The 17,913-nt window shown below is 40.5% G+C and overlaps 1 protein-coding gene across 2 annotated transcripts in view; it reads left to right on the forward strand.

The window, feature by feature from the left end:
* Positions 1–17,616, forward strand: part of LOC129324723 (cytosolic phospholipase A2 beta-like) — a 37,164-nt gene extending 19,548 nt beyond the window's left edge. For both annotated transcript variants that reach the window (XM_054972104.1, XM_054972105.1), the window contains 13 exons: positions 1,115–1,242; positions 1,570–1,683; positions 3,074–3,111; positions 3,708–3,843; positions 4,373–4,509; positions 5,875–6,097; positions 6,264–6,381; positions 7,319–7,456; positions 8,736–8,843; positions 11,025–11,219; positions 11,812–11,981; positions 13,473–13,659; positions 17,136–17,616. In XM_054972104.1, coding sequence (XP_054828079.1) covers positions 1,115–1,242; positions 1,570–1,683; positions 3,074–3,111; positions 3,708–3,843; positions 4,373–4,509; positions 5,875–6,097; positions 6,264–6,381; positions 7,319–7,456; positions 8,736–8,843; positions 11,025–11,219; positions 11,812–11,981; positions 13,473–13,659; positions 17,136–17,374 — 1,931 coding nt within the window. In that variant the 3' untranslated portion in view covers positions 17,375–17,616. The remainder of the gene's footprint in view (positions 1–1,114; positions 1,243–1,569; positions 1,684–3,073; positions 3,112–3,707; positions 3,844–4,372; positions 4,510–5,874; positions 6,098–6,263; positions 6,382–7,318; positions 7,457–8,735; positions 8,844–11,024; positions 11,220–11,811; positions 11,982–13,472; positions 13,660–17,135) is intronic.
* Positions 17,617–17,913: the final 297 nt, after the last annotated feature.

Genomic DNA, 17,913 nt, shown 5'->3' on the forward strand with positions numbered 1-17,913 from the left:
GTGACAGTTCATTACACACTACTTACAATGCAAATTCAGGAATATACATGTACACAGGAATATACATGTACATGCATGTACACAGGGTATATGTAACCTCTTAGTCAGCCAGTCCTCCAAGGAGAATATTACCATATTCCTGCTTTCTCAGATTTCTCTCAATGAGTTCAGAACATTGGTCAAATTCTTTTTACAGGGCTGAAGCAGATTACATGTGACCTTCTCACAAATCATTTATTTATTTAAAACATGTTATTACTATTATTCTAGAAAATGTACTAAATCCCATTAAATTATTATCGAATATTTATATGTTCTAAAATAACTTAGAAAGCAACTTAAAATAACAATACAAACCAGATTTTAAAAATTAAAACAATAAATAGAATGAATAGAAGCATCAAGACAGTAGAACCTAAACATATGAAAATAATTATAAAAAGACAGCAGTCAGTACAAAAACCAATAGACATAATATGTGACCACTTGCAGCTGCCTTGTATTGAATCAAAATATGATCAAAATGTGAACCTTTGGTTCATTAAAGTCAGTATTGTCTACACAGACTGGTAGCAGCTCTCCAGTTACTTTGACTGAGCCCGCTCGGCGGGGAGGGTGGACTAAAAATCTAATATAATAAATAAATCTTTCACATCACCTGCTGCCTGATCATTTTAACTGGAGATGCTGAGAATTGAACCTGGGCCTTTCTCCATGCTGAGCAGATGCCCTACCACTGAGCCACAGCCCACATGTCAGCAAGTATGTGATTACCACCTGAAAAGTCCTTGAACAAATGTATTAAAAAAGAAGCTGTAAGAAAAACTGCTTTTGTCCCATGTTGTTCATGCACAGCCCCTATCTAAATCAGGGATTCATGTGACTGAAACTAACAGCTGTTTAAAAATTACTGGGGATGATCCAGTCGCAGATTTCCTGGCATCTTGTCTAATACACGGAGCTGCCCTTTGTCATCTGTAGGTAGACCCTGATCATTACAGTCCTCTATGACACATAATATGAGGAAGAAGAGACTGAAGTTACAGCAGATTTCCGCTGCACTGAAAATTCTCTGTGATTGGGACATTTATGTACATTGAATACTTTCCCTTAGAGCATAAAAATATTGTACTTTTGGTGAATGAATCATTTGAAGAAGCACAGAAGGTCATCCAGGACTCAGAAAGCTTCCGCTTCCACTGTGTAAAGAACTGGGAACCAATGCTGAAAGTCAATATGAAGGTAATTTAATGATTTCATCATTGCCAGCAGACGCTGGTTTCACTAATATAGTAATGCACCTACAGAGTAGAGTTGTGGTTAAGATTTGGCCTTTGATGAGCTTTAATTATCTGAGAATGATCTAGGATGGAATCTGTACTTTTCTTACATAGGAAGGACCAAACTAGACACAACAATGGCAGCCATGTTTGTTTTTTGTGTGTATGCCCTGCTCACCTATTAAAAAAAGAAAGAGAGAGAGTAAGAACGAGGACCTTATTTTAAAATGCAAAGAACGTGAGACAGAGGCGAGCTGATGATAACTAAAATGTGTGCAATCCATTTCAGAGTAATTCCCTTGGGGAAAAACTGTTCAGGGACACTGCAGCTGACTGTCCAGGAGTATTGCTGAAATCTCTTCCAGAGGGAAAAGAAACAAAAGTAGCCTTGCCTTTAACAAAGGTATGTGGACTGTTTACATTTGAACTTCAGGTGTGGTTGAAATAGAGCGCCAGTGTGGTACAGAGTATCAAGTGTAAGATTAGAGGCCAGTGAGAGACAGGTTCAAATCCTTGCTTGCCCTGAAACTCACCTTGAGCCAATCATTCTCTCTCAGAGCAGAACCACAAGTGACAAAAGGCACAGATTGGACACTTGTCTGCTTCCCTCAAGTTTTGATGGGAAATGTAGGCATCCTGGTCTCGCAGCTTCTCTCTCTGACTGCTGTCCAATGGACTTTTCAACTGTCACTTGTCCAACATTCCGCCAAGCTGCCTACATTTCCCATCAAAACTTGAGGGAAGCTGACAAGTGTCCAATCTGTGCCTTTTGTCACTTGTGGTTCTGCTCTCAGTCTATCCTACCTGTGCCCACCTTTGTGAGCAATATCGAGAAGGGGAGAACCAAGGACAGTATCCTGAGCCTCTTGAACAAGGGATGAGATAACAATGCACTGAAGAAAAGACTAGTTGTGATTTCAGAAAGAGAATCGGAAGAAAAAAATATTAATACCATAATGTTTAGCCCTGACCTGGGTGGTGGTAGCATGATCTCGTTAGATCTCAAAAGCCAAGCAGGGTCGGCCCTGGTCAGTATTTGGATGGGAGACCACCAAGGAAGGCCAGGGTTGCTATGCAGAGGCAGGCAATGGAAAACCACCTGCAAATGTCTTTTGCCTTGAAAACCCCATGAGGGGGCGACCTGACAGTGCACACGCAAGCGCGTGCGCGCACACACACTCAATGTTTGCATGTGATAAACAGAGTTAAAGATATAATAACTGATTGTCTTTAGAGAAGGATTTTAGGAGTCTTTAAAAGAAATAAGCTCAGGATTTGATTGGTGGCAAGCTTTCTTTTAAGCTTAATTTTCCCCCTCCATTTTAAGCTTAAAACTGTTAATCTCCAATTAAACTCCTGCTTTCAGTCAACATCTAAATGGAAAACTGTCTAGATCCTAGTGGGACAGTTACTCACTTGCTATGATTTTGGGGCAGCAGCAGTGGGAGGGGAGAAGCACAAAATGGTGGTCACTTCCATTGCACTTAGATGCCCAGCAGTGTCGTGTTTACAAATGAGATCTTGATGAAAGAATGGCCATAACAAAATGTACATGTCTCCATAGCTTAACATAGGCCATTTTCACACTACATACCTGCTTCTGGAACGTCGCGAAACATAGCGCAAAAATGCAGAAGATAGCGTCTTCTTGCGAGAGTTTTGCGCGATGTTGCGCAAAACTCTCGTGAGAAGACGCTATCTTCCGCATTTTTTGTGCTACGTTTTGCGATATTCCGGAAGCAGGTATGTAGTGTGAAAACGGCCATAGCTAATATCGGCATTTCCCTTCTCAGACTGAACATTTGAAGGTGCAGCTGAAGGTTAATAATTGGTAAGAAATCCTTGTCTATTCGTTTTCACTTCTGCAAAGTCCGCTAGCCTAATTCAACAAGGCTTGAATTATGCTTTAAGAAAACACACTATTTCAGCCAAAAATAACTCTCTCTCTCTTTACAACGGAGACTTAATCCAACTGGGATTACAAATGATGGTGACAGAAGGCCCAGATTTAACTTTACGTACTAGAAAAAATGAAAACTAACCATATCAGTGAATACTACATTTAAAACTAATGTGATATGATGTTCCCTTCTGCTTGTAGGTCAGGAATAGGATACTCACTCAGATTCCTGTTCTTAGGTTTACACAACAGAGATGAGTGTGTCCAAAACAACATCCATTTGTTAGCAAGAGAATACAGGGATGGGAGAAACTGACTTTAGGACAAGGAAGCTCATGCAGCCTACAGTTCTAACTAACAAACAGCGCTAATCAGCAGGGTCTTCACCCCGTGAGACTAAACTCACACATAAAAGTAGGGGAGGGGGAGGGAAGACTGTTCCTCTGTAATGTATGCAATAATACACCACAGACAGAAGCAACGTTTTCCAACAAACCCCCCCCCCCATCTCTTTCTTTCCATTCCAGCCTTGGAGCTTTAGATGTGCGTTTGGGATGTGATCTTTGTGAGGCTGAGCGGGATTTCCTTCATAAGCGGAAGAATGTAGTTGCTGCTGCTCTTAAGAAAGTTCTTCGGCTGGACCAGGAACTGCAAGGACATGAGGTGGAGTGGGCTTTATTTTGTAACCAAACAGGGATGGGCAAAGAGGAGTGCTGTGAAGTGTTAGTGTATCACACTAAAATATTAGTGCAAGAATACATAATTAGAACGGAAACAATTTGCTTTAGATTGAGTTTATAATTGTGTGTGTGTGTGTGTGTGTGTGTGTGTGTGAGCAAGAGAGAGAGAGAGAGAGAGAGAGAGAGAGATGCTTAAGTGAAGGAATCGCCAGTGATGCAAAGCATGGCTGAAGGGAGACATTTTCTCTGGATCAGAGAGTTCATAAAGAGCATGGCAAGGATGCTTACCAAGGACAATCAAACATGGAAGGTCAAAGGTATTTCTTTTTGTTGTCAAGATAAATAATTTCCCTGAGGAATGGAAAGTAAATGCAAATATATATAATCTGGACTTCTTAATAATAAAAATCTTGATAGTTTTTTTAGCTCTATGGTTTTTAATCCTGTTTTGTTTTCTTTGGGGGGTGGGTGGCTAAATTTCCTATATGTTTGATTCCATGTTTTTTCCACAGGTCCCAGTGCTAGCAATCATGGCAACTGGGGGAGGAGCCAGGGCCATGTCAGCATTCTATGGCCACCTCTTCGCTCTTCAGAAGCTGAACCTCTTGGACTGTGTTATGTATATCACTGGAGCCTCTGGGTCAACATGGTACGGCAAATTCGGATGACTGCTGCTCATATGGTTAACAAACATCCAACTGTGGTAGCCTTTAAATATTTAAATACTTTGTTATACAGTTTGCATTTTTAAATGAATGGCAGATGCCTTAGGACCACAGTAATTGGGACACACTCTTCATGTTGGAATCAATACTGACAATAGTGTACCTATTTTTATTTATTTATGTAATTTATAATCCGCCTTCCTCACTGAGTCTGAAGGTGGATTACATAGTGTGAGATTAGCACAGTCAGTATCAAGGACATTTCAATAAACAGTGCCACAGGGGAATTAATGCAAGTTTAAAAAGATATAACATTAGCAATAAGAAATGCTGAACCAGAGCATAAACAATTCTAGGTCTAACATAGGGTCATACTTAAAGCAACAGATAGTACATAGGAGCACATACTTCAAGCAACAGCTATAGGAGTTTCATGCAGGGTAATTTTTCTTTAAATAACATGACTTGGAAATTGTGTGCAGAAAAACAGAGTCATTTGTTTAATATGTTCACTAGAGAGTCACCTAAAATCACAGTCCTTTAAGGGATCTCTTTGGGATGCATGAAGAAACATAGGCACATAACATAAGCACAACTGCACAGGATTAGACCAGTGGTTCATCTGGACTACCATTCTATTCCACAGAGTGGTCAACCAGATGCCTGAAATGACCTGCAAACAGGGCATGGAGGCCAAAGCCTTGCCTTCTTGTTGGCTCCCAGCTCTGGGATTCAGTGGGTTACTACCTCTGAATCTGGTTTACATTTAACCATCATGATTAATTGCCATTGATGGATTGATCCTCTGTGAATTTGCCTAATCTCTCTTTATAGCTAACTAAAGTAGTCGCTATCACTACATCCCATGGCAGTGAATTCCATAACTGAATTTGGGAATAAGTATTTGAGTGAAGACGTATTTTTGGACTTTGGTGCAGAACTGGTTTGTTAAGGGTCAGAGTAGATACATTTTTTTAATTTTTGCATGCCTTTTCTTTTTACATATAAAGCAGGGGATGGGAGGGTTTGAGGGAAACTGAGTTGCCCCCCCCCCACTTCCAGCCCTTGCACTTGCATTTTCTTTCCATGTAGCTCAGCTAATGGATAATTAAATTGTGAAAAAGGAATGGAAGAAAGAGCTAAATGCAACACCCTCAACCCAACTAGTTGTCCCTGGTTCTTCAAAGCAGCTATGTGGGGTTGATAATTAGCTGGAAAAAAACCTTGAGAAATTTTAATCACATAATTCTCATGTCACATGTAGTTTGTACTTAAGACTGTTTACCTGTGTGTGGTGTTAGAAACAATTATATTGATGACTTGTTCTAAATGGCATTATTTTTTCCTAGGACCATGAGAAATTTGTATGAAGATGCTAGCTGGTCTCAGAAGGATCTAGTGAGCCCAATTCGTAAAGCAAGGAAATGTGTTACTAGAAGCAAGTCAAGTGCATTCTCCATGGATGCTCTGAAGCACTATGATGTGAAACTGCAGCAGAGGGTTCAGGAGGGACACTCGGTGTCTTTTACTGATCTGTGGTCACTCATTATTGACCGCATGTTCCATGATGAGGTATGTACTGCATGGACCCATCTAACATCATCAGGAGGTCTTATTCTTTTGCAGAACCTTCTGGCTTTTTCATATGTAAGAGGTGAAGACTGGAGCCATCAGTTGCTTCATTATTTCTTCTCTGTATGAATTTGTTCCTTATGTGTCATTGTTTTCTTTTGCTTAGCTGAGTGAGAGCAAACTAACAAATCAGCAACAGGCTGTCAATGTGGGACAAAATCCATTGCCCATCTATGTGGCCCTGAATGTCAAGGAGAGTTCCCAAAGCAGTCTTGAATTTAAAGGTAACCAGCCCAGCGATGTTACTTTATTGTTCAGTTTAAATGGAGAGTAAAATCCTGCTACAAAGGCTGAAAATGTATCCCAGGTATTAACTTAGCATGTCAAGAACATTATGCTGCTGTAAATGGTTACTGTGTGTACCTTTTATATCTTAGAGCTTTGCATAGAAATGTCACAGAAATTTCATACAGAAATGCAAGAAGTGTACTTGTTGTATTTGATCAGTTTGACAATTTTGCACATTTCCCCCTCCGTTAAATGTGTGTTTGTGTCTTCCTACACAAGAACATGCATCTGATGAGGTGAGCTATAGTACACAAAAGGGTATGCCAAAACAAACATGTTAGTCTTTAACAGGCTATAAGATTTGTTTTTGTTTTCACAAATATATAAATAATTTTAGGACTAGAGCCAGAATTTAACTAATAAGGTATCATTCCTCTTTCCCTGTCTATCTTAATCTTCCCTGTGATGCTGTGAATTCCATGGACAGGGCTCCCAGCATTTCTTTATCCCTACAAGACAGGCATGTGGATGTCTGACTTGGGCTGGGGCTACATAGAAGGAGACTTAAACATTCCCTCCTGTACCATTTTCCTGACCTGTTGAGGGCTCAGAAAGCCATTACTTGCCCTATTGGGGTAACTGTGAAGTACCAACAGGGTGAATTAAGGCTACCGGGGCCATTTCAAATTGGGAAAATAGTGCGGGAGCAATTTACCTTTCTCCCTCACATTGTGGTCTCACTCCAAACTGAGGCTACTCCCCCTTCTAATTAGAAACACCCTGGGAGCTCTGTCCATGAAATTTCCAGTATCATAACAAGTAGCCGAACCATAACAAGTAGCTGAACCCTTTATTCCACATCCATTGCTTTTCTTCCTGACTTTAGGTAATTGGACTGGACTCCTCTCAATTACTTAACTCTTCTATTTATAGAGTGGTGTGAATTTTCTCCCTATGAAGTAGGATTTCCTAAATATGGGGGATTCATTTCACCAGAGGATTTTGGAAGTGAGTTCTTCATGGGACGACTGATAAAGACAATACCAGAATCTAAGATCTGCTTTTTGGAAGGTAACTTAATTTTGATAAGAGAAATACTTAGCTTTTGGTAAGAAATCCTATCATATTGACCTAGCAGTATTGTCTTGAGAAGTATTAGCAGGGTCCTGGATCTTTCTACAGTGTCAAGAAGAGTACACATACAATTGAAGTGGAAAGATATGAAGCAAGTCAAAGAAAAGACAAACCTGACACCAATTCTTGTTCACTCTAATATATGTTACCTAAATAGGCAGTGTCCTAATAGAATTAGCTTAAGGAAACAAGCGAGAGGGGTAACTTGGATTCTCCACCTATGTTTCCCTTAGAGAACTCTTAAATAAATCAGGCAGATATTCAACTGGAAAGTTTTTTATTTAAAGAGAAATAAAAAAGGGCAAACGTACAAAAACCACACATAGCATGCATGCAAAGCTAAAAAAAATCAGGGAGGAAGGGCGGGGGAGAAAACAGTTTAGGGAGGATGATAATTACCAGTCTTGAAGCTAGAGGTTCATGAAGACAGCAGCAAAATGACCAGCATTTCACAACAAAGAGAAGAGACTCAAAGGGATTTGGGGCTGTATGCTGGGTCCAACACACACACACACTCGCTCACTTGTGGCTAGGGAGTCCAGTTATAGGGCAAATTGCTCCTTGGGGCAAGCTGACATCTTTGCCCCCAAAGCAATAACTTAATGGGCTGTCTGGAAGTTGAAGAAGTTGGGAGAGGTTTGATGGGTCCTATCTGGGTGGACTATAGGTGAAAAAGTGCTTGATGACCCTTTAAGCCCCAGATGGATGCTTAAAGCTACCAGGTTTGCTGAATAGCTTTGATTAGGGTAGGTGGGTGCAGGGAAATGAGACTGGGCATTGATGAAATAAGTTAGGAGTTTCCTGGGAGCCTCATTGTTCTAAGTTATGCATCTCTCTCAGGGGTGTGGAGGGATGTCAGTCAATCAGCTGCTCTGATTCACACTCTGGTAATTTTTCAGGCTCCGATTGGCTGGCATCTGTCCTGGGCCAGGCAGTGCCTTGGACTTATGATATATGAGGAAGGGGTGTTTATGATATTCCATCTTAGCATGAGGAAGGCTTTGATTGCTAACATATAGCCTAATCATTCTCCCTTTCCCAATCACTGCCACTTCTAGAACTGGGAGCCACTGTTGTGCTGCCCATGGACCAGATGCCTCCACATACAGAGCTCAGACTGTTCCATGCTTTTTAAATGAACTTTGATTCACTGGAATCTTGTAAAGAAGTGAGATGACAAAGATGCTAACAGTGTCATTTTCCCACATGCTTACAGGAATATGGAGTAATATATTTTCCTTGAATCTGATGGATGTCTGGAATGCTGCTCAAAGCTCATACCAGTTCTGGCAGTCACTCACCCCAGGGAAAGAAAAAGATGATAGTAAGAGCTTTTTACTATTTATGTTATTTGTAATGGCAAGAGTTCAACACAGGTTCAACACAGGAAGGAACCAGGGCAGATCATGAGCGGGAGGGCAGAATGGGTTACATTAGTGCTTAGTTCTCATGGCTCTTCTTACATGCTCAGGGTAATGCCGATCGCCACCTTGAGGTCAGGTAGCAATTTTCCACAGGCCAGTTTGGCTAGTGATCCTGGAGGTGTTTTGCCATCTTCTGGGCATGGAGTAGGGGTCACTGGGGCAGTTGGGGGAGGGGTAGTTGTGAATTTCCTGCATTGTGCTGGGAGTTGGACTAGATGAAGGAAGTTGGACTAGATGTTGGAAGGTCCCTTCCAACCCTATGATTCTATAATAAGAAATTCATCTCAAAACAGAAAATCTACAAATAGCATAAGAACACAAGAAGACTCCTGCTTGATCAGACCAGTGGTCCATCTAGTCTAGTATTCTGTCACACACAGTGGCCAACAATTACTCCGGAGTGCCAGCAACAGGGCACAGAGGCCAAGCTCTTCCTCTGACATTGTCACCTGGTGCCAGTATTCAGAGGTTTCCTGCCTATTACTGTGGAGCTTCCCTTTAGTCACCATGGCTAGTAGCCACTGATAGACTATCCTCCTCCTGTATCAGAAGCTTTGACTGTCAAAATATACCCTCCAAATCTTGTTGCTCTCTAAGGTGCCACTGGACTCAAATCCAGCTGACCTATCCTCCATGAATTGGCAAATCCTGTTTTAAAGCTGTCTGTGCCTGTGGCCATCACTTTATCCAGTGGCAGCGAGTGCACATTTTAATCACTTGATATTTAAAGAAGTATTTTCTTTTGTCCTGAATCCACCACACATCAATTTTATTGGATGCCTTTGGTTCTAGTATTTTGGGAGAGAGAGAACAAATTCTCTCTGTCCAATCTATCCCTTGCATAATTTTATAAACTTCTATATTGTCCCCCCTTAGTCTTCTTTTTTCTAAACAGAAAGTTCTAGATTCTTCAGCCTTGAAAAGGTGCTCCAAACCCTTAAATCATATTACAGTGCAATCCTAAGAAGAGTTACTCCAGTCTTAAGCTATTGAAATCAATGGCCTTAGACTGGAGTAACTCTTCTTAGGATTGCATTGTTGGTATACCTTTTGCAATTAGGTTCCCTCCACCCCAAGGCAGCAGAGATGATTTCCACACTTATTCCAGATGGTCTTTTTCCTGGTTCCCGAGGAAAACACATCTTTCTCTAAATAATATCTTTCCCCATTTATTTAAACTCTTTGGACACAATCTAAGTGTGCATGTATTTTTAATGTGCACATGGACATATGCTGAATTAAATCAGCTAGCGGAGAGAGAAGACCTGGCTCGCGCTCACAAACCTCCCCCTCCTTTTCTGTGTTTGTTTCTGGAGACCCAAAGCAACTATATTTTTAGATGTTTGGGTCCCTATTGAGGAGGATAGCAGGGTATAAATAAATAAATAGATAAATAAATAGGATATTTTTGTCTGTTTTAAACAGTAGCTCTTTGAGGATATTTTCAAAAAGGGTGTTAATTATGTGATGCTGGAGGGATGGGGTTCATTGTTGAAAAAGAAGGGGGGACACCACTGCAAGTACAAGATATTGCAATAGTAAGATTAGGAGCCTTTAATGGCTTCTAAGTGTTTTCTTAAACTTCTACATACTGTTTCCTTTTGAGTACCTGCATTTGGGTATCAAGCTATGTTTCTACTGCTCCGATAGTAAAAGTATTTTCTATGTCTGCATTTCCTTCGATTAACTGGTATTTCAAAGTTGTAAAAATAGGACCGAACAATTTGTATTAGCATCCTAAATGAAGATATAGGACATCAACTGTATGGGCTAAACTACATTTTATACTTGGCTGATATGTTAACATAATATTGCCCTAAAGTTTAGTGTGGGTTTGCTGCTAAGTAGCAGCCTAGCACAGCTACCGGCATTTTGGACAAATCCAGCTCCAAACTTAGCCAGCATACTTGCTGGTTTTGGTCATCCTTCCCTGTAGGTAAAACAGTGCCATGAGATGTTAAGTCTCATTTTCACCCACCATGTACCGCTCAGTCAGTTAAGGGCATCCCCCAGTCATTCTTTGTTTATGTGCAGTAAGGTTCATAATTTCTTCTTGTGCATTTTTTTTGCTTTCCTTCCAGATAAAGACAACAGTCCATTTGAAAATCAGTTATCTGTATTTAAGACCACTTGCTTCTCTCCACCAAATGATTTATCCAATATCCTCAACAGAGTTCTGACCCATCGCCCCATAGCAGAATCAACTCCTAACTTCTTGAGAGGTCTGCAGTTGCACAAGGATTATTATCAACATAAAACATTTTCTGCATGGCAAGGTAAACAAATCAGCTGTTGAAGTGTGGGAAAAAATAATCAAACTCTTCAAGCATTATTTAATTAAAGCTTATACCTCCCACAATGTTTTAATATAAACTTTCTGATTCTCATGAGATCATTTGCATGTCTAAAAACTCATCCATTGATCGTTCCAAGCACTAACAATGCTACCATATAGTGTCCTTCTTGTAAATTAAAATGATCATTGTAATTAGGATCATAGAAGATGCTAGAACTATCAGGGCTATGGCTAGGAGAGTTGTTCAGAAGCAAAGTTATTTTGACCTTCCTTATATATATCAGGCCAATAACAGGATGTTGTCATTCAGTAAGGGTCACAGGTGTATCCATTTCCCCTTTTCATACTATTACCTGAAAGTGACTCTGAGCTGCAATGGTACATATAAAGGGATAGTACAGATCTTGCCAGAGGGACCTAATTTAATCTTTTCTTAAGAAACTTTGATTTTATTTTTAATGTTTTGGTGATGCTGCTTGTTTCTGATTATAATTTGCACTAATGAATTTGTGACACATTTTATTGTTGAGTTTCTGTGGTACATCTAATAGCAAGCATTGTTTGCTTTCCAGAGACTAAACTGGACCAGTTCCCTAACCATCTCACACCACTGGAAAAAGAGCTTTGTCTGGTTGATGCTGGATATTTCATTAATACCAGTTGCCCTCCATTGTTAAGAAAGGAAAGGGATGTGGATGTCATCTTATCATTTGACTACAACTTAGTGGAGACCAGGTTTCATGTAATAGTATTCTAATTTTATATTTTGATAGGAAATTTTATTTAGAAACAAACCGATCTTATGTTCCATTGTTTGGGAACATACAAACCCATTCCATAGAAATCATTCCTGTGTATCATCATTGGAGGACTAGAAGAAACATTAATTTTATATTGTAAACACCTTATCTAAATTTGGGAGCCTTCCTGTAATATGAAAACAATTCTGTACTTGCTGTTTAGTGTATGCTAATGCCAGCTATGATCTTCATTGAATCTTGCTAGGCTTGTAATAACACATGTATGCACATTTTATTTATTTATTTGAAACATTTATTAACCACCTTTCTACCTTACAGGAATCCAAGTCAGATTACAAGATAAATAAAACATTAATAATAAAAATACTCTAAAAACTTTTACTGTTTTGTAGGGTATGTATGTATGTAGTAGTTGTATGTTAGATATTGAAAAATAAAATTTTTTTTAAAAAAAATACTCTAAAAACTTCTCCAGATTTTAAAAAGTTTGACTGACTAGATAAAATTAATTAAAAGCAATCCTAAATAACACCATCATCAGCTGCCTCTTGAAGATCAACAGTGAGGGGGACACTTTCCTGGGGAAGTTTTTCCACAGTTGTGGGGCAGCCATCAAAAAGCCCTTCTCTTGTGTAACCGCCAAACAAGTTTCTTTAGTTGATCAGAAAGTGGGGAGGGCCTCTCCCCATGATCTTAACTCCTGGGCATGTGTGAGAAAACGGTCCTTCAGGTACCCCAATCCAAAGCTGTGTAGGGCTTTAAACGATAAAACCAACACCTTTAATTGGGCCTGGGAGTGTATCAGTAGCCAGTGTAATTGCTGTAGTATCTGCATGCTCCAATAGCTGATCCCAACCACCAATGTAGCCACAGTATTCTGTAGTAGCTGCAGCTTCCGAGCTCTCTTCAAGGGGAGTCCCAAGAAGAGTGCATTGCCATAGTCCAATATATCATCTGCATACAAACATATGGGATTGATGCTTCCACCATGGAATTTAAGTGTACCTAATTGTAGAAGAGCAAATTATTTTGATTTTTTTCCCCTAGCTTTTATTTTGGGCAAAATCAGATAATATAGAGGTAGATATAACATTGTGCAATACTTACAGGAGGATGTGTATGATTTTTGCTGATTTCCTTTTCTACTTTTATTCTCCACACTTTTCTTGAGGGTCTCCATTGTGACTCTTGGGCAGCATTTTGGAGGTTGTGGCATCAGGATGGGATGGGTGGGAAAAATCTGTTGGTTGAACTTGTTTTCTTCCAACCCAATATAATTATACAGCCCACATTTAATGATCTCACTACTGTAAACTACAGTTAGACTTGTGCGGACAGCAATGTATTCTCTTGTTCTTGGAGTGTTATACCTTGGGTTAAGAGATTAGAGATAGTAAAAGGAGACTGTTAGGAAAAGGTGGCTTTAGTTTTGTATTTTAGGTTGCAAATCTTTTTTTTCTGCTATATTTCAGTCTATAGAAAATACAGGCAAATGCTGTGAGGAGAAAGGGATTCCTTTCCCCAAAATTGTGCTGAGTGAAGAAGACAGGAAGAATCCCAAGGAATGCTATGTTTTTATGGATAACGAGAATCCAGAAGTTCCAATTGTGCTTCACTTTCCATTGGTGGATAACTCGTTCAGGAAATATAAGAGACCTGGTTAGTATTTTCACCTTTTCAGAGACAGAAGTGTTGCTCTTTACCCTAAGTATCCCACCTAACCAACATTCAGTATAGTATAAATGGTGTGTGTGTGTGTTATGTGCCGTCAAGTAGCCTCTGGCCTATGGTGACCCTATGAAGGAAAGATCTCCAAAACGTCATATCATTAACAGACTTATTTTTATTTATTTATTTATTTAATTTGACTTACATCCTATCCTCCCCACGAACGGGCTCAGGGCAGCTCACATCATCATTAAAGCACAATAAATTAACAGTCAACTTTAAAAACAGATTTAAAAACTTATATTAAAATACTTCAGTGCCATTATACATAGGCTACTTTGGATACTAATAAAAGACCTGCATAAGCCATAGCTGTGGGTAAAACGCATAGCCAAGGGCATTCATAGAAGAGGTAGTGATCTTAGATAGGATAAGAGAGGACATCCGCTGGTCCTCAACCAGAGGCCTAGCGGAACACCTCGGTTTTACAGGCTCTGCGGAACTGTAATAGGTCCCGCAGGGCCTGGATCTCCAGTGGGAGAGTGTTCCACCAGGCTGGGGCGAGGGCAGAAAAAGCCCTGGGCCTGGTGGAAGCCAGCTGGATGTCCCTCAGGCCAGGAACCACCAGGAGTTGTTTTCTGCAGAGAGTAGCATCCTGCAAGGGACGTAATGGGAGAGGCAGTCCCACAGGTATGCCGGTCCCAGTTGGTGGGGGGCTTTAAACACCAAAGTTAACACCTTGAACCGGATCCAGAACTCCACTGGAAGCCAGTGCAGCTGGCACAGCACAGGATGGATATGTGCTCGAATAGGTGTTCCTGTAAGAATGGGGGGGGGGGAACTACAAGAATGGGGGTGGAGGGGAACTATATAACAAGAGACAGGAAAAAAGTTGAGGAGAGAAATTCCTCCTTCCCATTCTTCTTCCCCTGGCAGAGACTCGCAGCTCAGATTCTCCCCACTCCGTCTCTGAGGTGAAGCAAAACCAGCTGATTGGATTTTTGAAAGAGAATCAGTCTCTCTTTGAGAGAATCTCTTTGAAAGACAATCTCTTCAGTTGAGCAGCTGTTCTTTGCAAGAAAATCCACTTTGCTCGGAGAGGGTGGTGGTGTTAGACTACCATTCCCAGCAGAGATTGTGGGATCAATCAAGTGCTCTTCACATGAAGTTTGTCTTGTATGTTCTGACCCTGAGCTACACTGTTGTGAGCTAAAGGTTCTTTAGAGTGGTTGGTATGACAGACCCCCCTTCACTCCCCCACTCTGAGGCAGATTCACCAAAAACTAAGTTTGCCTATGAAATGGCAAAAGAAACAGCAACTTTATTGAACAGGCAGAAATGGAATATTGGCAGTCAGAAGATGAAATTGTGGAGGTAAAATTTGTTTCTTATTTTTAGATCTTGATAGTGAGAACTGTTTTGCTTATTCATTTGGTTACAGTAAAAATGTTTCTTCACAGAGTTCCCTTTTTAAACTTAGGTTTCCAGATGTTAGTTCAACACAGTTTTCCCTTTACAACAGACCTAGGGTCCTCCTTAGAGCCAACCCCCCCCCCTGTTTTTAGACACTGAGCAGGAATTCTTCTTCATAAGACATAACCCTGTTCACTTGGCTGAATGGGAGTCTCCACTTACTACCCACTTACTACTCCACTTACTACACTCTGCCAAAAACATGCCCCCAGTTCTATCTTGACTATGTAAAAGGATTTCAATTTGTGCTGGCTTTTATACTTGGACTTATCAACTGAAAGTCCTCCTTAAGATAATGTTGTCACAATGAGGATAAATGTTCTCTTTTCCCTCTCTTCAGAGGGGTACCAGTCTGACCCTCCTTGTCAGACTCCACACTCTCAACTGAACTCAAAATCCTAACTGAACTGAAAAATCCTATCAGCACCAATGGTCATTCTGACTAGCCAATCAGAGAGGAGGGGAGAAATCTATCAATCAGTCTCTCATTCCAGGCAGTTATTAACTCCTTCCCTTCCACTCTCTGAGTGCTGCACTGTGGAAACCTTTCATTAAAGTGAATTCCATCACAGTTGGCAATAGGGCGGAGGAAGTATATTTTTATGGCTATTGGATCAGGGCCTCTTCAGTCATTTCAGGTCTCCCACGGTCTCTTTGGAGGATTCCTCTCACACATTGCAAGAATGAGCAAGTGTAGAAATCAGGGGATCATAACTGTCAGCATGTAATATTTCAGAACTAAGCATGATAGTTTTTAGTTTAGTGTACAGTCAAAATGATAAGTCTGCTTCTTACAAGTTTGCAAGAACGCTGCAAGTTGCACACAGTATGCAGTCATATATATTTTCAGAATGTGCGAATTAGCGCACTAATTAGCCCAGTATTGCAAGCCAGTTTGGTGTAGTGGTTAAGAGCACAGGACTCTAATCTGGAGAACCAGGTTTGATTCCCCATTCCTCCACTTGAAGCCAGCTGGGTGACCTTGGGTCAGTCACTCCTCTCTGGAGCTCTCAGCCCCACCCACTTTACACGGTGTTTGTTGTGGGGATAATAATAGCATACTTTGTAAACCGCTCTGAGTGGGCATTAAGTTGTCCTGAAGTGTGGTATATTAATCAAAAATTATTATTTTTATTATTAAGCCTTTGTAAAGTGAAATACTGCTATATTATTATTTCTATGTAGAGTATGTCATCACATGTTGAACATTATTGCAAGCAGGGGATATTCTTTCAAGCTGCCAAGAGGTGGGAAGATTGTCTTTCTCCACCTTGTGTGTTTGCAATTTTGGGCTATCAGTACTTTTTTTCTTTCCTAAGTCCTTACTGATAGGTGACACTGGCCTTTGGGAGGGAAGAACTGTGCTTGTTGCCCTCTGCCGAAAAATATGCTTCTTGACCACAAAACCTGTTTGAAGAATAAAGTGATCTTAGGGATGCAGAAGAAGCTTGAATAGTCGACTAGCTTGAACTCATCAGAGCTTGGAAGCTAAGCAGGATCTGCCATGGTTCGTACTTGGATGGGAGACCACCAAGGAAGATGGGGCTGTTGTGCAGAGGAAAGGAATGGCAAGCCACCTCTGCTCATCACTTGCCTTGAAAACCCCCTTAGGGGTAGGCATAAGTTGGTTGTAACTTGACGGTACATAATTTATTAGTAGCGATATAGAAATTGGTCACCCCTCTTCTGGGTGAATATTGGATGTCACATTTGGTGGGATGGATCTAAAATGGCACTTGCATAAGTTGGCTGCTCTTCTCCTGATGCACAGGGGTTTACAAGTTCCATGGTTATCTCCCTTCAGCTTCCTGTACTGCCTCCCCTGCCATTCTCAATGGACCCCTGCCCTTCAGAAATAGCTTTTGGGGGACTGTAGGAGGCAGGAGAAGGCAGAAAATATCTACACTGCACATTTTGTTCCACCTGTGCTTCTCTGAATCCAGTCCATATTTTTAAAATTGCCAGATCTTAAATGCTTGTTTCTCTTTGTGCAGGAATTAAGCGTAGCTCTGCAGAAATGGCAAAAGGAGAGATGGATCTTACTAGCTTAAAATCACCATACAGAATGACAAATTTGACCTACACAGAAGATGATTTTGACAAACTGTTAAACCTGAGTGACTATAATATCCAGAATAACAGTCAGCTGATTTTACAAGCTTTGCAGGCAGCAATAGAAAGAAGAAAAGTCAGCAAGAAAGGAAGGCAACTGAAGTCTACCTCAAGCTATTGAGAAGGATTTTGGGACTATCTGAGGCATATTTGCAGTGGTCTGAAGTCTGAAATGGCCAAGATTACTTACTCCACTCACTACTCTGGTATATTTACATTGCCCAATTAGAGAGAAGCAAACATTTTTGTGGCATGTAAATGGGCCTATAATGTCCATGAAAAAGTATGGTGTCATTACAATTGTATTGTTGATACAAGTCTGTTCAAAATCTGAAGTTATATATAAATTGTTATAGTAGTAAATCAACCTTCTTACATGGCAAAACATTGATTTAGAAACCCAGTGGGGTGGCTCCAATCAGCCTGCAAGTAGCTTTCCTCCAGACTAAATAGCCTCCTTAGATCAGTGGAAGGTTTCCAACTTGAGCAAAAAGGAAAGGTGAGATACATATATTTTAATAAACAAACACATTTTGCTCAGTGAGTGATGTGACAGGACAATGGTAGGATTTACCTCAGTATAAGCACCCTTAAAAATGTTTTTGCACATCAGAAACTTGACATCTGTGCCTTTAGAACTTCCTGTTTTTCACATGTGCG

The sequence above is a fragment of the Eublepharis macularius genome, chromosome 2 (genome assembly GCF_028583425.1).
Source record: "Eublepharis macularius isolate TG4126 chromosome 2, MPM_Emac_v1.0, whole genome shotgun sequence".
Taxonomy (NCBI): Eukaryota; Metazoa; Chordata; class Lepidosauria; order Squamata; family Eublepharidae; genus Eublepharis; species Eublepharis macularius.